Here is a 21832-nt window from a genome sequence, read left to right as displayed (position 1 = left end):
GCAGTGGCCGGATCTCAGCTCACTGCAAGCTCCGCCTCCCGGGTTCATGCCATTCTCCTGCCTCAGCCTCCTGAGTAGCTGGGACTACAGGCCCCCGCCACCTTGCCCGGCTAGTTTTTTGCATTTTTTAGTGGAGACGGGGTTTCACCGGGTTAGCCAGGATGGTCTCCATCTCCTGACCTTGTGATCCGCCCGTCTCGGCCTCCCAAAGTGCTGGGATTACAGGACGTGTTTTCATAAGCAACTACAACTCTATGTCCCAAACTGACCTCATTAGTACCCCTTCCTCCTTGTCACCCCTTTCCCTAAAACCTGCTCCTCCTGCTGAGGTCTTGGAGGCCTCTTCCCCTCTCTAAAGTCATCTCTCATCCCTCTCCCACCCCACTTTAGAACTGTGTCAAAGTTATTTTTGAATTCCTGGTGCCTCTAGTCCCGTGCCGGGCCCACAGAAGGCATGGGTGCTTGCCAAGTGAGGGATGAATAAATAGTTGAGTGCTGGGTCGCATGCACCCCCAAAATGGGCTTCCCCTACTGGTGATGCACACAGGCAAATTCAAACCTTTCAACTATTTTGTGTCACCCTCAGATGTATAAATGCAAAAAAAAAAAAAAAAAAAGAAAATAATCATAAGAGAAAAGAGAAATACAGCATTAAAATGTTTTAAAAAGAATAATAGGCTATCTCAGAGTATTTAAGGGTTCTATTTTCCTTTAAAACTGTGCTTTTAAAGCATAAACTATGTTTCTAGTCATTTAGTATTTGCTTATATTTGGCTGTTTTAATAAAGGCATATTCTAAGACACAATGCGGAAATTCATGGTTATATATCTGGGGAGGAGGCAGACAGAGGAGTCACTATTTGAATCTTAATAGCCTCCTGACTAGAAGGGCCCTGCACCTGAAGTGCTCTACTCCCACCTGGTGGTGCAAGCAGAAAACTGCCAAAATACATTTTAATAGATTTATTTACTTATTTTTATTTATTTATTTATTTTTGGTGGAGATCCAGTCTCACTTTGTCGCCCAGGCTGGAGTGCAGTGGCGTCATCTTTGCTTACTGCAACCTCCGCCTTCCAGAATCAAGTGATTCTACTGCCTCTGCCTCCCAAGTAGCTGGGATTACAGGCACCCTCCACCATGCCCGGCTAATTTTTGTATTTTTAGTACAGACGATGTTTCACCATATTGGCCAGGCTGGTCTCGAACTCCTGACCTCAGGTGATCCGCCCGCCTTGGCCTTCCAAATTGCTGGGATTACAGGCATAAGCCACTGCGCCCAGCCAAGAGTTTTTTTAAAAAATAAATAAACACACATATTCTTCAAAGTGAAAGTGAGGAAGTGACTGCAATTGTCACAGACTGCCATTCATCCTAAAGAATTTTTATTCTTTGTCATTCCCTTACAGTGAAACCTTCTAAGCCCCTTTGTAGCATTCAAGGAAGACCAGAAACTGGCCACACTATTTCCCTTTCCTGTCTCTCTGCGCTTGGAACACCTTCCCCTGTGTACTACTGGTATAAACTTGAGGGAAGAGACATCGTGCCAGTGAAAGAAAACTTCAGTAAGTGTAACCTACAGTCGACCCTGGAAAGGCCTGGTGTCTGTGGTTGGATGACAGCGGGAGTGTGTGGTTGGCTGCTTGACCTTACAGTTCAATCTTCTTGTTTTCTCGGTGGCGGTGGGTGGGAGGCGGGTAATGTAAAAAGAATGCCTGTCTCCCAATATGATGACTGTGTTCTGGTCTACTCCCCAAATTCTAAAAGCCAGCTCAGAGATGGTGAGTATGTAGGGAATAGGCATGGTCCCAGGTGAGTTAGCACTGGAACAGTCCTGAGGGGCCTGGTTGAATCTTGAACATCTCAAGAAAGAGAGGCCAATATGGGGGAGTGGGTGGACATTGAATGATCTGTTACACTGATGTTATCTGTACGCACAGAAGAGATCTCAAAAGTCTATTTCCTGGTTTCAACAGACCCAACCACCGGGATTTTGGTCATTGGAAATCTGACAAATTTTGAACAAGGTTATTATCAGTGTACTGCCATCAACAGGCTTGGCAATAGTTCCTGCGAAATCGATCTCACTTCTTCACGTGAGTTTACCATACAACTTTAACAGTTTCTCTTTAAATCTAATAGTCTGGGCCTGTCAGCCAAATAAATTAGTTAGGATCCCTGGTTAGTGCTTCTTGCTTCTCTGGAGATTTGTGTGCTTTATATACAGGCTGACATGATGAATGACCATCCTAATATCTAATGCTCACATAATAATATATGCCATATGCTGGCCTAAATCCTTTACAGAAAGCAATTTGTTTAAGCTTCACAAAATTGCTACAAGGTAGGTATTACTATTCAATAATAAAACAGCAGCCTTTCTGATAGCAGCAGGCTGAATTTCTCTTTGTGATGCTGTTGGTAAATCCAGGTGACACTGTAGCTCTGACAAACATATACCTTGCAAAGATCTGCCACTAATAATAATAGTATTATAATAATAACACTTGTACCCACAATCACGGTAGCTACTATTTGTGGAGCACGAATTATGCTGAGTATTATCTCACTCTTTCCTCCCAACTACCCCTATCTAGGGAGGTGGACTATTGTCGGCTTCATTTTGCTGAAAAGAACACTGAAGCTCAGGGAAGTAAATGACTTGCCCAAGGTCATCCAGTTAGTAACTGGCAGAGCCAGTATGCCTCTAAACCTCAATTTTCCTATTCAAAGGTGCTTGTCACTTTCTGAGCATAAGATTTAAGACTCCTGGAATTGTCCAATTGAGCTGACCCAGGGGCAACCTCTCATAAGGAATATCTCACCAAACATCTCAAGGATCACTTAATAACACTCAGGGTCTTGTTTTTTTCCAAACTTACTTTGAACTTGTGGTTTTAATATATGCCATATCCAGGCATGGCAAGTTCCAGTGGGTTATTGCTTTTCCTATGCAGCTGAACTTTCTTCCTTTTATTTCTCCTGAATTTTGCTCCTTCATTCTCATATCACTTTCAGCTATTTTCCCTGTTTCATTTCTGTTATCTTTCTTTAGAATTCCCTCAATCTCTTGTCCCTTCTCAGAGGTACAATCATACTACAGATGTAGAGATATGTAGGATTTGGACTTGAGCATTGCTTCCTTTCTAGTCTTTTTTCCAGTGATGTCCAGCACTGCCTTCCTCGCTCCCTCCCACATCCCTTCTTTCTTCCTTCCTTCCTCAAATAGTTACTGAATATCTACTGTGTGCCAGGGACTGTCCTAGGTGATAGAGATACAGAGATAAAGGAGCTCACAGTTCAGCTAGAGGGACAAACAGAGACAACTTAAATGTGCTAAATCCTATAATAGAAGTCTGAACAGGGTCAATAGAGCACCAAGGGAGGAACAACTATGCTTATAGAACTGGGATGGCTTTACCAACCAAGTGCTATTTGAGCAGGATCTTGAAGGAACTTGCAAAGCCTCTTTATCTATAAAATGGGAAAGTTGAAGGATGACGGTAGAGCGGCAGGCTTAGAAGGGCAACCAGGTCATGATGGGGGAAGAGAATGGAGGGCTTCACGTGGCATGTCTCTGAGGGAAAAATCACAAGAAACGGATATATCATCTGATATGTTTGAATCAATTGAGAGAAGTTTAATGGTTTTGTTGGAAATTTTGGGATGAGTGATAATGCACTTATTAATCCCCAGATGAGGCAATTATTAACCTCCGGGAAAATTTTTGTAAATGTTGTACAAGAAAGAATCATAGCATACTGTGTTCCTTAGCTGTGAACGATATTTACATAGTCATACTACGGCAAACTTGGATTTAACTAAAACTTGTGATAGAACTATTTTGGAAGAATGTGGTGGGTGTGAGCGGAGTGGTGTAAAAGAGCTCAATCTCCAACTTCTAGGGTATAAAGTTGAAAGAAAATGATGGAAATGGAAAAATGGTGGGACATATCAGAACAAGGATAATAAAAACATGGGAACAAGAAGACTCTTAAAAAGAGTTAAGAGTGGTTGCCTTTTGTGAATGGGACTCAGAAATGGGAAGGAGTCAGGCAGGGAACTGCTGTTTTTGTGAGACATGTAGTAGAACTATTTGACTTTTTAAACTATTCACATATATGGTCTTAATCATAAAATGTTAAAGGAATTATTATCAGGTAGCTCAAAATATAAGATGTCCATCCTTGCGTGAGGGGAGGCAGATGGGGATGCGTTGGCTTATAACTCAGATGTGGTCTTCCAGAGACAACACCTTAGGGCTTGAAGATCTGGCACTCAGCTGGATAGTGTCACACTCATTAAGTTTGTCCATAGACTGAGACAATAAACCAGATGCCTATTTATCAAAATGGGCATTTCACTTCCCAGTGACCAGAGTACATGAGGTTCCTTGGTAAGCATGGATGCCGTGGGGGAGGTTTTTAGGGACCCATTTCACCTGTGCTCTGGGAAAGCCTAGTGAAATGTCCCTGCCTGTAACAGAGGCTTATCTCTAGTGACCAGATCACAACTCCATGGTGTCTTCTTTTCTCTAAATCCCATTTCAAAAGCAACCCCACCTCCTCCAAGTTGGTCACATTGTATTCTTTATGTGCATAAATGTCAATAGTCTTCTCCCACTGTGAGTCCAAATGACACAGTTCTTGGGGTTTCCATTTCCCTAGCCTATACAAGTCATTTTCCCACTACTTGAATGGCCCTGATATTCCCCACTAGTCACAAACACACATTATAAAATGACAATATATTCCACTTTATTAACCAGCTGTTTGTGTCCTTCAGATCCAGAAGTTGGAATCATTGTTGGGGCCTTGATCGGTAGCCTGGTAGGTGCCGCCATCATCATCTCTGTTGTGTGCTTCACAAGGAATAAGGCAAAAGCAAAGGCAAAAGAAAGAAATTCTAAGACCATCGCGGAACTTGAGTAAGCTTTCATTCTGTTGTCTTTACTTGAATACAAACATTTCTCAGGCATGTCTCTTTCAGTCATCAATTCCTAAGCACTCCTTTGAGCATAAGATATCAGAGGTATCTTTCTGTTTACTCTCACTGAATTTGAAAAAGAATGATGATGGCTGCTATTTATTGAGGGCTGTGTGCCAGGCTCTGTTCTAAGCACTTTATGTACATCAACTCATTTAGCCATCACAACAACCATTTTAGGTCCAAGAAAATGTTTTCATATATAATATTAACATACTTGTCTTTAAACCAACATAGTCATAAAATATAATTTTAATTTTTTTGTGTGGAACAAGGACAAAAGTGCCCTGGGAACACAGAAGTTAGAATGTGGCCCAGCCCACAGTCCATGCTCTTAATCACTCTATTTCTTTCCTAGTGTGTATCACACTCATTCATTTTTTTCATCTCCTTGCTTCTACAACTATATATTGGGTGTCAACCAGGTGCCAAGTATTGTACTAGATGGAGTGGGAAACAGAGATGCATCAGAGCTATGGATTTGGACCTTAAAGACCTTATTAGATGCTTAGACTCTTTCATTCTGACATCAGTTTTCCCACCTTTAAACACTGGTCTTTCTTAAATTTTCATTATATTGTTGAGACCTAACCTTTCTGAATTCAAAATGACATATGGCCTGACAATAAGTCAGAATATCAGAAATAACAGATTTCCTGAAGTCTGGGACCTATGGTCATTGAACCTACAGAGCATATGGTTTCACATGTAATTTCAAAGTTAGCATCTCCCTAACTTGTTCTTTTCTGGGCCTTCTTTCTTGCAGGCCAATGACAAAGATAAACCCCAGGGGAGAAAGCGAAGCAATGCCAACAGAAGACGCTACCCATCTAGAAGTAACTCTACCACCTTCCATTCATGAGACTGGCCCTAATAACATCCAAGAACCAGACTATGAACCAAAGCCTACTCAGGAGCCTGCCCCAGAGCCTGTTGGAGGATCAGAGCCTATGGCAGTGCCTGATCTTGACATCAAGCTGGAGCTAGAGCCAGAAACGCAGTCGGAATTGGAGCCAGAGCCAGAGCCAGAGTCAGAGCCTGGGGTTGCAGTTGAGCCCTTAAGTGAAGATGAAAAGGGAGTGGTTAAGGCATAGGCTGGTGGCCTAAGTACAGCATTAATCATTAAGGAACCCATTAGTGCCATTTGGAATTCAAATAACCTAACCAACCTCCACCTCCTCCCCTCCATTTTGACCACCCTTCTTCTAACAAGGTGCTCATTCCTACTATGAATCCAGAATAAACACGCCAAGATAACAACTAAATCAGTGCAAGGGTTCCTGCATTACCAATACAGAATACTAACAATTTTACTAACATGTAAGCATAACAATTGACAAGGCAAGTGATTTCTAACTTAGTTGAGTTTTGCAACAGTACCTGTTATTTCAGAAAATATTATTTCTCTCTTTTTAGCTACACTTTTTTTTCTTTTTTCTTAGACAGAGTCTTGTTCCATCACCCAGGCTATGATGGTAGTGGCGCGATCTCAGCTCACTGCAACCTCTGCCTCCTGGGTTCAAGTGATTCTCCTGCCTGAGCCTCCTGAGTAGCTGGGACGACAGGCACGTGCCACCATGCCTGGCTAATTTTTTTGTATTTTTAGTAGAGACGGGGTTTGACCGTGTTAGCCAGGATGGTCTCCATCTCCTGACCTCATGATCCACCCACCTTGGCCTCCCAAAGTGCTGGGATTACAGGCGTGAGCCACTGCGCCCAGCCTTTTTTTAGCTACTCTTATGTTCCATGTGCACATATGACAAGGTGGCATCAATTACATTCAATATTATTTCTAGGAATAGTTTCCCATTCATTTTTATATTGACCACTAAGAAAATAATTCATCAGCATTATCTCATAGATTGAAAAATTTTCTCCAAATACAATAGAGGAGAATACATAAAAGGTATATATTAATTGGTACATAGCATTTAAAATCAGGTCTTATAATTAATGCTTCATTCCTCATATTAGATTTCCCAAGAAGTCACCCTGGTTTCCAATATCTGAGCACAGCAAATTTAAAAAATAACACAATTTCACGCCTGTAATCCTAGCACTTTGGGAGGCCGAGGCAGGTGGATCCCCTGAGGTCAGGAGTTCGAGACCAGCCTGACCAAAATGGTGAAACCCCCGTCTCTACTAACAATACAAAAATTAGCTGTGTGTGGTAGTGCATGCCTGTAATCCCAGCTACTTGGGAGGCTGAGGCAGGAGAATCACTTGAACCCAGGAGGTGGAGGTTGCAGGGAGCCGAGATTGCACCACTGCACTCCAGCCTGGGCGACAGAGTGAGACTCCATCTCAAAAACAAAAACAAAAACAGAAAACAAGCAAACAAAAAACAAAAAATCCCCACAACTTTGTCAAATAATGTACAGACAACATTTTAAAATATAATTTCCTTCAGTGAATACAAAATGTTGATATCACAAGTGATGTACAATTTAGTTTTGAATGAGTTATTATGTTATCACTGTGTCTGATGTTATCCACTTTGAAAGGCAGACCAGAGAAGTGTTCTAAATGAACACTTAAGATCTATTTTCGATAATTTCAACTAATTATTTAAATCACCTGTTTTAATGCCGGTACATTCCACATTAATAAAGCGATACCAATCTTATATGAATGCTAAATATTACTAAAATGCACTGATATCACTTCTTCCCCTGTTAAAAAGCTTTCTCATGATCATATTTCACCCACATCTCGCCTTGAAGAAACTTACAGGTAGACTTACCTTTTCACTTATGAAATGAATCATATTTAAATCTTACTTTAAGGTTCAATAAATAATACTCATAATGTCTCATTTTAATGACTTCTAAGGCTAGTCCTTTTATAAACAACTTTCCTGACATAGCATTTATGTATAATAAACCAGACATTTAAAGTGTACAATTTGATGAGTTTTGACAGAGTACATACCCATGAAACCACCACACCCATCTAGAGAGAAAACATTTCCATCAGCCCAAAATGTTCCTTCATGCCCCTTTGTGCAAATCCACCATTGCTCTGGACCTAGGAAATCACTCATTGTTTTCCGTCACTAGAGATTAACTTTGCCTTTTCTTGGCCCTCATACATATGGGATGACACAGTATGTACTTTTTTGTGTCTCACTTCCTTCTAAGGTGAATCCTTTTTAAACGAAGTAGTGAGTTTCTCATTTATCACTTTCAGATTTTCATGTAAAAGATTTTCTTAAACTGCAAACTCCTTTCTATATGGATCATAACCATACACAGATTGAGATAGAGTCTCTGTAGGTTTTAAGGAGAGTTAAAATGGAAATTAACATTACACTTATCTAGAGCCATGAAGAGATAGCAAGCATTTATTTCTGCATTTTCTTCGATGTGTCGATTTTCAGAAAATGTCAGGGATTTCTGACGCATCTATAATTTCATTCATACTAAATATGAAAGTATGATACACATTGTGTCTGATGGACGCAAGAAGCAAAATGATGAAGGTCTTAAGAATGACCTAATATTTAGAGATTAAAAAGTAAACAGCAGTGTAAACATCTCAATTACCAGAATATCCAAGTAGCTGGAACTCACTTTTCCTTTCCATTTTTATTATAGAGGCAAATCACAAGAGACTGACACATAATAGTCAACTATTACACCCCAAAATTTTTGATAGATCAGTGCAGTCCAGGAAAGAAAGCACTACTGGTAGTCTTATAGAGCTCTGTCCTTATTAGCACTGTTCTGTTCAAAATACTGATGAATAGTTCAATCAGTGGCTTGTAACCTTTTTCTGAGGTCATGGATCACCTTGGGAATCTGCTGAAAACTCTAAACCCATCTCCACTGAAAAAAACCACCTTGGGAATCTGCTGAAAACTCTAAACCCATCTCCACTGAAAAAAACCCATCTCCACAGATCACCTTGGGAATCTGCTGAAAACTCTAAACCCATCTCCACTGAAAATGCTTATACACACAAAGTGTCACATATAGTTTTGGGTGAGTTACAGACTCCCTGAATCCAAGATGGAGAACCAGTTACTTAGATCAAAACACACGAAGTACACTTAATAAATTTGTGGATGACTTGCTCTTAGGGGGAATGGCCACTAGGCTCTACGACAGAATCACAATTCAGAATGATATTGATAGCTCAAAAGTGGAGTTGAAGTCAACAAAATGAATTTGACAGGAATAAATAGAAAAATCTGGATTTAAAAACATGGAGTACATGTTGCCCAGGCAGAAACCCTACATGGGCAAGGTTAGGAAGCACATGAGATTAATCTGAATTTGTACCTTTGGATCTCTCCTTTCAGTGCCATTTCTGGCCTTGTGGCACTTTATTTTCCAAACGCCTAGGATTCTTATGCTCCTACTAGTTCAGTGACCCGCTCAGTTCTTCCTCTCTCGGGCAGGACTCATTGTACAGGACCTAAAGTGCTATTCTGTAACCCGTTCTTGTCCAGTGAACATGATCTTTCATCATTCAGTGATCTCATTAGGTTGATAAATGAGAGTCTTCTTGGGAGTATTTACCTTTTAAAGAGGACTCCAGCACAGATAATCCTTAATCCGAAGAATCTAAACAATCCAGAGGAGAGATATTTCTGAAAAAAGGAAACTTCTCAGCCCCTCTCAAATCAAACCAGGTGGTTTACCACCCATTCAATCTGCTCTGGGCAACTCAGGTTTGATTAGAGCTAGAAGAGCACTCTGAAATAAATAGTATTCAAACTTTTTCAACCCCAGCACACCTGAGTTATAACACACACAGTGGGCCACTCCTAACAATGATGAGGCTGGAGATGATGTACAATAAATTCTTGGTGGGGGAGATAGGAAGGGGTAAATGTATTTTTAAAAAGCTGGTTCACTCTTATATATTGCTACCCAGCCCCTAGAGGAGAATCCCTGAGTGCAGAGAAGTAAAATAATCTGCCTGAGATTACACAAAGTCAAAACTAGATTCACATCATTTGGATTTCAGTGCAATGCTCTTTCAACTGCACCAAACTACTAATTTCAGTGAAACAAACGCAAGCTTTAGTAATAAAAGGTTGTTTTACAATGTCTACTTGCTGGAAAACACATCAGTAGGCCTCATAAAAGGTTTAAACAAATCGATAAAGACTCAATACTCCCACTTGTCTTTGAAACTTTGGTTTAAAAACAAAACAAATAATTCAGAGATGATAATGAGGGCTCCAGGAAACGATAGAAAGATGTACCAATAAAGAAAAACTGTTCCACCACTCACAACACTTCAGAAAGCAAATGTGTGGGGTTTCCACGCCAAGTAATTTTCCAATTCTCTGCAGACACCAACTGGGTGTCCTACAATTTAATTCAATTCTGACACTACCCAGGGTTGGGTCTGACAAGATTGCCCCCAACTTCAGACACATCACAAGTATTGGGTGCCCAGGGTACCCACACTTCTGTTTGACTTGGGTATAAGTTGGGGGTTCCCGCAACCTTAAGTTTGATAATTTGCTGTAATGGCTCATAGAACTCAAGGAAACGCTCTTGTTTACCAGTTTATTATAAAGGATACAGATGAATGGCCAGCTGAAGAGGTACATAGGGTGAGGTCCAGAAGAGTCCTCAACATAGGAGCTTCTGTTCCCATGAAGTTGAGGTGCACCACTCTTCTGACATGTAGGTGTGTCACCAACCTAGATGCTCACCAAACCCTGTAGTTTAGGAATTTTTATGGAGGCTTCATCACATAGGCATGATCAACTGTTAATTCAATCTCCAGCCCCTCTTCCCTCCCTGGAGGATGGGGCTGAAAGTTCTAATCCTCTAATCATGGCTTGGTCACTAATAGCTCCCATTCTAAAGCTATCCAGGAGCCCACCAAGAGTTGCATCATTAGAACAAAAGGCACTCCTATCACCCAGGAAATCCCAAGGGGTTTAGGAGCTCTATGTAAGACACTCCTGTCACTCAGGAACTGTCAGGGGTTTTAGGAGCTCTGTTTCAGGTACTGGGGGCTGAGACCAAATATGTATTTCTTACTATGTCACAGCCAAATTAAAGAAAAGCACCAAGATAGGTGTTACAACTAACTGGTTATTTTCAAAATGCCAGAGTACCTTTCATTTGGTCCACTGTTTTTGAATAGAGGCAGAAAAGAAAATGAATTAGAATCCAGGAAAGCTAGATTTTGGTACTGGCTGTTTCTCTAGCTCTGGGTGTTTTCTCAGCTGTAAAATGGAGATGATTTCTGCCTTCTTAAAGACTACAGGGAGAATAGATGTAAAGACTTATAAATTAAAAAACTGTGGTAGAACTATAGTTGTAGAAATGAGGTCTCCCGACAACTGATTCAGTATTCTTTTTTCTCTCAACCAGGGATTTTTAACCTTTTGGGGGAATCACAGATGCCCTTGAGAATTTGATGAAAGCTATAAATCCTCTTCCCAGAGAAATTCACATTACAAATTTCTGCTTTCAATTTTAGGCAGTCAATAGAACTGTGAAGCTGGAGCCATAAACCACAAAGAATCTTTATACTGTTATCGGACTTGCCAACAGATTGATTTGGAGGCCTTGTAGTGTAACAGAATATGGGAGCTGAAAGCAGCAGACACAGCTATCTAAGGAATTCATTGTAATTGGTATAGCTGAGAAATTGGGGAATCAAACACTAGTGTCATACAGTTAAATGTTAAGTCAAAGATTATGAAGAAAAACACAGATTTACTTTGAGGTTCACAAAACCTCGCTGAAATTGTAGATTCTCTATAACAGATATTTAAGAATGCAAATGTTTTCACTATTTTCATTGGCCTTTTTCTTCCATCTTATATTCTCAGTTAAGCTTCACAATTATTTATTTATGTATTTTGAGATGAATTATCGCTCTGTCACCCAGGTTAGAGTGCAGTGGCACCAACTCGGCTCACTGCAACCTCCGCCTCCTGGGTTCAAGCGATTCTCGTGCCTCAACCTCCTGAGTAGCTGGGATTACAGGCACCCACAACACCTGGCTAATTCTTTTTAGTAGAGGTGGGGTTTCACCATGTTGGCCAGGTTGGTCTTGAACTCCTGACCTCAGGTAATCCACCCGCCTTGGCTTCCCAATGTGCTGGCATAACAGGCATGAGCGACCGCGCCCAGCCAAATTATCTTTTTTTGAGTTTGTTTTGGAACTATAAAATCTGCTGACCTTGAATCAGCTTCATCTCTATCACCTTTTCTACAGACACAGGTAACAATCCGATCAATATCTGAGGCCACTAATATCTTCAGTTTATACAAATCTGTGGTCTAAATCCTAACAGGTCATGCCATTTAAAATGCCAAAAGCCTACAAATTACCTGTGGCTTAGCTCCATTTGTATTGCTTATTGAAGAACCCGGATGAATTTCCTTTTACACCCATGAAACCTATTACCTCAGACAATTAACTCAATATTTATGAAAAGTAAATGTCTTTAGTCGTAATAGACAAACCTTTACTCTGATCGCACTAAAAATACTAGAAATATTATTTCCCCTGCTATCAATTCTATCTCCAGCATTCAATAATTTTGTTCCGTAAGGTGCTTCTCTGATTAATGTTTAAGGTTAGCACTCAAAATACTTCTGTAAAAGGAGTTTCTATATCAATAACACAGTTGATGTTTATGAAACTCATTTTAGCTACTGATCATTAAGACTTTGACCCAAAATTAATGCAAGTTTGTACGTTCACTTGGAACACTTATTTCAAGCAGTAGTTGCAGCATAAAATTCAAATAAAAAATAATCTGAAAGTTACTTGGAGTTCATTAGATTTTATGACTAGTATCATTTAAGATGCTTCCCTAAATTGAGCTCGTTTATACTTACTAATTTCCTTTTGTTCTACATTTAATTAGCAATTCAGAAGATGGCTATTTTAAAAGATTTTAGCTACAATTCAAGCTTCACTAATTTTATTGACTTAAAGCTACCAAAAACTGAGAAATGTCTTCACTAAGGATTTTAAGGCTTAAGTGAATTCTAGCTAATTTGAAAGAAAAATTAGAAGACTCTTTCAACATTTTATTTTTTAGTTTCTGAAATACAAATCAAAATACATTCTTGCTACATGTCATTTTAACAAGCTTGACATTCTTTTCAATACAGGATGACTCAAAATAGGTACTTTAAAACTTCTTTTAAAGAAAACCATACATTTTATTTCAGAGTAAACAACCCATCAAAAACAAATACATAGGTATATGGGCTATTGTTTTTCATTATTTTAGAGCACACCATTCAACTTAAAATTTGGTCCACTAAAATATGTAAATATACCTCCTATCACAAAAATAAATTAAACCTCATGGTTGAAAAAAAACCAGAGATGTTTGGCATAGGCTGAGTGAGCTTGAAAAGCAAGTTAGGATGTTTTAACTGTACGGAGGAACATTACAGAATCCACACAGAAACGTGGCAGAACAACTGGCTTGTTGCTATTGGAGCTGTTCTGTTTCAGAGAGGGATATAAGGTACGTGGGAGGGTGCTGAAGACTCACAACAGCCACAGAATTAGTTACTCAAAATTAACCAGAATTCAATATAGAAGAATATATGACAACAGTAGAACAATCTCAACAGTTACTTGATGCCTGGAAAACAAGCTGTAAGCTTCGAACTAGTAACTCAGCAGGAACAAGAGTCAACATGTTTATAAGACTTTGAAGGTGAGAAAACTTCATCATTCATAGATGATGTCTTGTGCACAAATACATTAGTTTGCAGAACACTGGGAACAACAACACAACATACAAAGAAAGAATAAATCCAAGCTGTTTAACCTTCCACCATTCTCTTGAGTATTAAACCCAGGCCGCCTTTGGCCACTTGCAGGGGTGTCTTTTCTTCTTTATTCTCAATGTAAATACTTGCTCCTTGGGACACCAGCAGTTTTGCTTCTTCCACTCTCTCCTCATCACAGGCTAAGTGTCTGAAATCAGGGACCACCAAAGACCAATTAATCACTACCAATTCTATGTAACGGTTAGGATTTCTTGCTAGGTAGTCTAAAGTGCATATGATTAGGAAATGGTAACATTGGAAAGTTATTTAATCCGGAAAGAAACATCGGTTTGCATGGGAAGACTGTAAGTTAAAATTCTACAAAAAAAGCTTTGTAATACCAGATTGTAAATCATAATTCTGGTTCTACTTTCAATAGAAAAAGGGATCTAAATACCAGCCTAAGGAAAAACTTTTCTTATTTTACAGAGATAAGTAATTGTTTACCTCAAACACTACATGTAATAATTCAGGGTTAGAATTTAGAAAAGCCCCAGTTCATAATGTTAATAGTAATCTGTGCAGCTTAAAGTTTGAAAAAGCAGTTTAAAAGATTTTATATCATTTAATCCATATATATGGATATATAATCCATATATCTGTCTTGTAAGTTAGCAAAGTATTATTATCACCATTTTACAGCTGAAATGGTGACAGAGGTTAAAGTTCCTACCTATGCTGACATGTCTTGGCAGTAAACTGAGTGGAAGAGGGTAACAACTTTTGCCATGCACTTAAGAGTGCCAGGAGGGTATTAGGAGGCACTTTACATGTTGTTTTACTTAAACCTCACAATAATCTAGTAAGGAAGGAATTATTATCCTTATATTACAGATGAGGAAATTAAGATTCAAGGAAGATTAAGTAACTTTTATAAGTTGTTTAATATAAGTATTTAATATTGTTAGCAAGTGGTAGAGTCTGAATTGGGTAAACATCATCTAGCTATTCATAAATCCTATGTTCTTCCCAGGACTCTATCTTTTCGGACTCCTAGATTTTCTCTAGGCCATCCTGCCTTTCTATTTATGGAGAAAAGAGGTAGGGCATACAGGTCTTTCTAAACAGGGTCTCTTAGAATGCAGGAAAGATTTTAAAAACTAAGAGTTAAGAAAATAATACTTTTTAAAAGTTGGTTTAAAGTCAAATTGGAAAAGGTTGAACCTCACTCTGGACTAAAAAGAAGACTCACAGAGCTTCTGGTTCAAGAAAAAGTCACCATTCAACACAGAAGAAAAGTGGCCAAGTACTGTGGAAACATATCAAGGTAAAGGCCAGCTTCAGGTCATACACATAATTCAATTACAGATGGATTTTAAGAGTTAAATGCAAAACAATAACACTAACCCTCAATCAAAACCAATGAAATGCTAAAATAACCTATAATAAAAGACAGGTGAATATTTAACTAATTTCAGGGTGAGGAAGAGCTTTCTAGTCATGAGGAAAGATGAATGGGCTTGACTATGTAGACATTTTAAAACTTCTCTTATGCAAAAGAAATTATGAACAAAATGAAAAGATAAATTAGGAAAAATATTTTCAACTAATGTTGCAGAACATTAATATTTTACCATGTCAAATCAAGAGCACTTAAAACCCTGTGAAAATAAATTAATTCCCCAAAAGGAAACAGAGAAAGGGACACAAAAAGGTACAATTAGATAAGAAATGTAATTTTAATGTCCATGGACATTAAAAAAAAAGTTCAAATTCATTAATAAAAATGTAAATTACATCTATGAAATATCATTTTCACATAACAAAAGGATAATTTAGTGTTGGTGAGGGGGTAATGGGCACTCTTAAACTGCTGTTGGAAGGGTAAAATGATACAACTCCTCTGGAAGCAATTTGGCAACACATAGCAAGTCTTAAAATGTGTGTATTTGTTGACCCAGCAATTCAACTTCTAGGAGTCTATATGAAGGTAATAATCAGAAATATGGCCAAAAGTTTTCCGTACAAAGTTGGTCAATTATTTTAGAGAAAAGGTCTTGCTCCACCCAGGCTGGAGTGCAGTGGTGTGATCACATCTCACTGTAACCTGGAGCTCCTGGGTTCAAGCAATCCTCCCACCTCAATCTCCCGAGTAGCTGTCCTACAGGTGCATGCCACCATGACTGACTAAGTTTTTAATTTTTTTCTAGAGACAGGGGGTCTTGCTGTGTTGCCCAGGCTGGTCTTGAACTCCTGGCCTCAAGTGATCCTCCCGCCTTGGCTTTACAAAGTGCTGGGATTACAGACATGAGCCATCATGCCTGGCTCAATGTACCATTATTTATAATAGTGAAAAACTCAAAAAAGTTTAAATATACAGTAATAGAGGAATTATTAAATTATCGCACATCTATACAGCAGAATTGTACATAACCATTAAAAAAGTTTTAAACATATTTAATGACATTGGAAAATGTTTATAATATACTATTGAGGTGAAAAGAACAAGAGCTAAAACTACATACACAGTATGACCCCAATTTTGCTAAAAAATATGTACGTGTAAAATATATACATCTGAATATAAAAGACCAGGAGGAAATACACAAGAATGTGATCAGTAGTTATTTCTGAGTGGCAAAATAATAGGCAATTTTTATCTTTACATTTTGTGCAATTTAACATTTTTGCCATTAACACGTATTGCTTCTATAAGCAGACTAAAAAAAGAAATGATGTATAAGAATTATTGCAAGAGGGCTAACGTCAGGTAGAATACAAATGACTGCTACTTGTCACTTACAGAGGAGTGTTACCCTCAGTGTCTTGGATGTTTGTGGATGCTTTGTAGTACAGAAGGATATGAATCATCTTCAAGTTACCCTTGGCTGCTGCCCGGTGCATTGCTGTAGCCTCATAATGGTCCTTAGCATCTGGATTAGCCCCGCCTTCTAGTAACATGACAGCGATCTGGAAAGATGGAGCAGAAAGAAGAAAACAATGCAGAGATCTATCTGTGTTTGTATACACTTTTAGAACTCAACAGAAGTAGCCTAGGGATGGAACCATACCTCATGCCTGTTTTTGGAAGCTGCATAATGTAGGGGAGTACAGCCATTTTGATTGACAGCATTCACTTGAGCACCTTGTCCCAGAAGGGCTTTTACAATCTCATCCCGGCCAGCAGAAGCCGCAATATGAAGAGGAGACCAACCTGCCTATAAAAGAAGTAGGCAGTAGAAACACCAGGGGAAAAAGGCACAAGGATTAGTGCTAACATTTAGGCAGGGTTAACAAGGAGCTTTACAAAGGTAAAAAAATATTTGCTTACAAAAAAGGTTCCATTCTTACTCTTCACAAATCTAATCCTAATATAACCATACCATTAGAATAAATCTCTTTATGTAACAAAAAAGTTATCTAGGTCCTCATTATTCAGGCCATATTCACCAAAAAACAAAAAAATCCAACATAATAGAAAGAGTTTATGGTCTTTTAGGGTTCACCATAACAAGCCCTGATCTGTACGTTTATTTTTGTTGTTTTTATTTTTAGAGACAAGGTCTCAGTCTGTCAGCCAGGATAGAGTACAATGGCTCACCGCAGCCTCAAACTACTGGGCTCCAGCAATCCTCCTACCTCAGCCTCTCCTGTATGTCTACCTTAAATCACAGAGTATGAGTGGCAAACATAACATTGTAAAATAATGCAACCATGAGTCTCATGCTTGATCACAAGGGCCATGCTATAACTTTCCAGTTGCAAAGGTTACAATTTTCTTTATGAGCTTAATGCACAGGCTTCAGTAAACACCAGTCTGGAGTATAAAGATAACTGGGAATTTATCAACTCAACTTTATCAAAGTACTCACATCGTCTTTATCATTCACTGGCACTCCAAGTTGCAACAAAAATTCAACAATTTCTGTATGTCCAGCTGAGCATGCCCAGTGCAATGCAGTTCTCCTGTCCTACAGAGAAGCAGTAATAGAAACATTCTTGAAGAGAAACAGAAGGCAAAAGAGCAAGAAAAGAAAATACTGGTGCTGGCAAATCTATAGTTTTTGAAAATACGAAATGCAGAGCACTGGATCCTCAGGTAGGTAACCTTAAACTATATTACTTACTGGTGTAAGACAGATGAAAGTTTAAGTAACATGGGGAGAATGACATTGATGAACATATGTAATTCTGGGCAGAATACGACAAGGAAAGTAGTAGAGCAAGAAACTGATTTCAATGCTTTGACAGAAATACATCTTTGGTTGTTTTACTATTACATTATTTATGTACTTTTACATAAGGCACTGTGCTGGGAGTTTTACATGCATGGTATCATGTAATTCCTATCATTCTACACAGTGCTTATTATCTCCATTTTTCAGATGAGGAAACTAAAACACCCCAGGTAAGCACCTTGTGGACGGTCATACGGATACTAAATAGTGAAGCTGGGACACAACTGTCAGTGAAGTTCTGACTCTGAAATCTCTACTACCACACTGACCTCAAGTTAGATGTTGTAGAAGGAACACATGAATCTAACGGGGGAAGAAATGTTCATTAAACTAGTTGAAATTATCTATAACTTAAAACCATAAATAAATTAGAAATATAATTTAGAAAACCCAACACACAGAGAACAAGAAAATTACTTTTTATAAAAAATAATAAGCTATGGCCGGGTGCGGTGGCTCACGCCTGTAATCCCAGCACTTTGGGAGGGCGAGGTGGGCAGATCACCTGAGGTCAGGAGTTCCAGACCAGCCTGGCAACATGGTGAAACTCCATCTCTACTAAAAACACAAAAGTTAGTCCGGCATGGTGGCAGGCACCTGTAATCCCAGTTACTTGGGAGACTGAGGCAGGGGAATCGCTTGAACCCAGGAGGCAGAGGTTGCAGTGAGCCGATACTGCACCACTGCACTCCAGCCTGGGCAACAAGAGCGAAACTGTCTCAAATAAATAAATAAATAAATAAATAAATAAATACATACATAAAAATAAAAATAAGCTATAGTAGTCATTATTTGTCAAAGGGAATCCCTATTTGCAGTGACTGCTATATTTCTTAGCCCCACAGAATAGAAAATGGTATTTTAAACTCTATTACAAAAAATTTCAAACACACAAGAATAGAGGGAATAGAATAGAAACCCACATGCCTACTGCTTAGAATTAACAACAAACATCTTGCCCTATTTGCTTTATCTAGTTTTTTCCTTGCTGAGTTTTCCAAAAACAAATCCTAAATATCATGACTTTTCACCCTTGTCTTTCAGTATGTAAAAAAATAAAGGTATTTCTTATATAACTATGAGACCATTATTACACTTACTAAAATTAACACTAACTCCTTTAGAATGTCTAACATCCGGTCTGTATTCAGATTTCCCCAGCTGTCTCCCAAATGTCTTTTTGCAGTTGGTTTGTTTAAATCAGGAACCAAACAAGATCCATAAATCGCATTTCTTCGTGTTTTTTACGTCTCTTGATACAGTTCCCGTCCCTTTTTAAGCCACTGACTTGAAGAATGGTTAAATTTCTAATGGAGTGTTATTAAATCTTAATATAAATTATTACATTTAAATTTAAATCCTTAAATATCACCAGACCATAATGAAGTAAACTAGGTAAAGGTAAGGCCATTTTCAGGTTGAGTAATAAAGGAAAGTTCCAGAAAAGAGACAACAGTCTCTTGATTTCTAATTCTCTCCCAAAAGGCACGAAATGGAGATTTGTAAGTATAGGACAGTTTCACTAGTGCTTAGCACACTGCCTGCGAAACGCAAGGCCATCTATAAATATTTGTGGGCTTACTGAGGGCACCATGAATCCCAGAAACTGAGGATGAAAGCGCGAGGGTCCTGTGAGCAGGAGGGCAGAAGGAAACACTTCTCAACTTCTGTCTGCCTCTGCTTAGAATGTCCACTCATTCCCCCATGGAAATCTCACTCATGCTTCAAAGTCTAACCTTCCCTTCTTTGCAAAAACTTTTCCAATTAATAACAGCCATATTCAGCATCAGATTCTCCTATTAACGTGTTCTGAAAGCACCATGTAAACTTCTCTGCCGAGTATTTACCACAATTTGTAATCGGACATGTTTTTATGCTTATTTTACTGTCTGCGTCTTCCACTCCACCGTATCCCCAGCTCCTAGCAAACTGCCTGGCACTGAAGGGGAGTTCAATTACACATGTGTTACTGAATACAGTTACTAGTAAAGGTAAATAAATTCATATAAAGAGCCTTCCTTTTCACTGATTGGGAATTTCTGAGAAATGCGGTAGACGTTCTAGAACTATCCAAAAATCAGGGAGTGGAGCTCCGGACCAACGGGAAAATATCTGAGGTCTACGGGGCTAGCCCCCACAGGCCTATCGCGAGTCCGGAGGTGACCCCGGGGGACTGCTTGGGGCGGCGGGGGCGGGGTTCTGCTCCTCTCAGAAACCAGGCCTCCGCTAGGGCCGGGCCCCGAAAGCCACGTAGGGCTTCGCCGACGTCCCCAGCTGCGAAGAGACCTAGCGTTGCTTTACCTGGTCAGTTCTAGTAGCCAGGGATTTATCGGCCAGAATACTCTCCTTCAACTCTTCCAGCTTCCCGCTGTAGGCCAGGTTGCAGACCATTAGGTTAGACACACACCCCTCCATTTCGCTATCCCAGCAACTACTCGACGCGCGAGCAACGCTCGCCTCACTTCGCCGGCTCCGGCTGCCAGTCAAAACAGCCGTTGGAGTTCCACCAATCACCGGCCTTCCTCGTTCCCTTTTCCTTTACCATCGCACGACGCCTCTGGGAGTTGCAGTTTGAGAGCAGTTCCGGGCAGGGAGGCGCCTTTGCTGCCCTCCCAGACTTGGCCTCTAGCAGTGCGGAACTACAAGTCCCAGGGTTCCTAGCGACCGCCCGTAGTCAAGTTGCCGGTGGAATTGGCCCAGGATGACAGCTGGAGAATGGAGTCAGGTATGGGGAGCGGCTTTGAGTGGAACCGTGTGAAAGAGCCGGGGTGGGTAGTCGCTGGCGGGTCGTTGAGTCGGCCATATGAAATGGGTTCGGGGGCAGGGCAAGAGAGTTATGGGAGCCTAAAGGTCCTGTCCCTCGGGGTTCCTGACCTGCAGTGGCAGGCGGAAGGGACAAGGGTTGGAGCTGAGTACTACCTCCTGAGCTCGAACCGGTGACGGTGGCTACCCTCCCCCTCCCTGCCACCGCCCAGGGAGTGGAAAGAAGTGGGAGTTAATTACTCCGACATCTCGGCGGTGTGGCGTCTGGACAGGGTTCTGCCACAGCAGTGATAGCATATGGCACCGTACTGAGGTGATGTGCCAGGGTGATGCCAAAGGCAGGGTGTGATGCCGCGGGAGCCACTTGATATCTAAGAGACCTCGGTGAGTCCATAGCCTGGTGACATCACAACTTGATGAGGGTCATCTTAAGGATACCGGGCTGTGGTGTTGGCACTTTAATATCACGATATTAACTATGTTGTCAAGGCTTTGCTACAACTATTAAGCTAATAGTGTTTCTTTTTATAGAAATCCCAAATAGTGCCATAGCAGAAGCAATGCAAGACTGACCCTTTATAGGGCATATCCAGAGGACATTATGCCACAACTAGGTAATGATAAGAATACATTTAAGAAAGAGATTGATTATGTTTATGTTTATCCTGTTATAGTGTAGAATAGCAGTTGGGAAACTTTCTGTAAAGAGCCAGATAGTAAATATTTTAGGCTTTGTAGGTCAAAAGGGAAAATCAAGAATATTTTGTTGGTACTTTTATGACAAGAGAGAAAACAAATTTCAACAAATTTTTATTGATGAAATTCAAAATATAATACTAATTGAGTACTTTTTTTTTGTAATACAGGAGGACTACCAATGAGAAGAATATAGTTCTTTTTAGGGGATAATATTTTGCTTAATTGGAGCTCAGAATTAGTGTTCCGTACTGTCAAAATTGATTTTAAATGTTCATCTGTTAATGCTGATCTGTTATGAGATTTTTACCTATTTAATCTTTGAAAATGTCATTTTACACAGATAGGTACTGTCAAATACTGATATCAATTCATAAACATACACTTTTTTATTTTTATTTAAATTATTTTTTTCAAAAATTTCAGAATAG

At 39.7% G+C, this 21832-nt stretch overlaps 3 protein-coding genes across 7 annotated transcripts in view; 2 read left to right on the top strand and 1 right to left on the bottom strand.

Annotated features, from left to right (window-relative positions):
- Positions 1-7885, top strand: part of VSIG1 (V-set and immunoglobulin domain containing 1) — a 62971-nt gene extending 55086 nt beyond the window's left edge. For 2 of the 3 annotated variants that reach the window (XM_023202997.1, XM_023202996.1), the window contains exons 5-8: positions 1408-1563; positions 1975-2094; positions 4784-4925; positions 5751-7610. In XM_023202997.1, coding sequence (XP_023058765.1) covers positions 1408-1563; positions 1975-2094; positions 4784-4925; positions 5751-6078 — 746 coding nt within the window. In that variant the 3' untranslated portion in view covers positions 6079-7610. Of the gene's footprint in view, positions 1-1407; positions 1564-1974; positions 2095-4783; positions 4926-5750 lie in introns of all 3 variants that reach the window. The other variant, XM_023202998.1, reaches the window with a different exon arrangement.
- Positions 7886-12993: 5108 nt separating this feature from the next.
- PSMD10 (proteasome 26S subunit, non-ATPase 10) lies at positions 12994-20517 on the bottom strand. 2 transcript variants are annotated; one of them, XM_023203002.3, is made up of 5 exons: positions 20244-20517; positions 17577-17675; positions 16776-16922; positions 16587-16674; positions 12994-13912 (listed from the first exon to the last, which is right to left on the bottom strand). In XM_023203002.3, the coding sequence occupies exons 1-5, from the start codon at positions 20355-20357 to the stop codon at positions 13905-13907; spliced, it is 456 nt and encodes a 151-aa protein (XP_023058770.1). In that variant the 5' UTR covers positions 20358-20517; the 3' UTR covers positions 12994-13904. The 2 variants fall into 2 exon arrangements, with proteins under 2 accessions (XP_023058770.1, XP_023058769.1); XM_023203001.3 differs by having other exon boundaries at positions 16508-16674; positions 20244-20509.
- Positions 17629-21832, top strand: part of ATG4A (autophagy related 4A cysteine peptidase) — a 75953-nt gene continuing 71749 nt past the window's right edge. Inside the window, exon 1 of one of the 2 annotated variants that reach the window (XM_023202999.2) lies at positions 17629-17803. In XM_023202999.2, coding sequence (XP_023058767.1) covers positions 17782-17803 — 22 coding nt within the window. In that variant the 5' untranslated portion in view covers positions 17629-17781. Of the gene's footprint in view, positions 17804-20506; positions 20668-21832 lie in introns of those variants that run through there. The other variant, XM_023203000.1, reaches the window with a different exon arrangement.

Source organism: Piliocolobus tephrosceles, chromosome 12 (genome assembly GCF_002776525.5).
Source record: "Piliocolobus tephrosceles isolate RC106 chromosome 12, ASM277652v3, whole genome shotgun sequence".
In the NCBI taxonomy this organism is placed as follows: domain Eukaryota; kingdom Metazoa; phylum Chordata; class Mammalia; order Primates; family Cercopithecidae; genus Piliocolobus; species Piliocolobus tephrosceles.
Note: the sequence above shows the minus strand (reverse complement) of the source record. Positions and strands in the feature narration are given on the sequence as shown.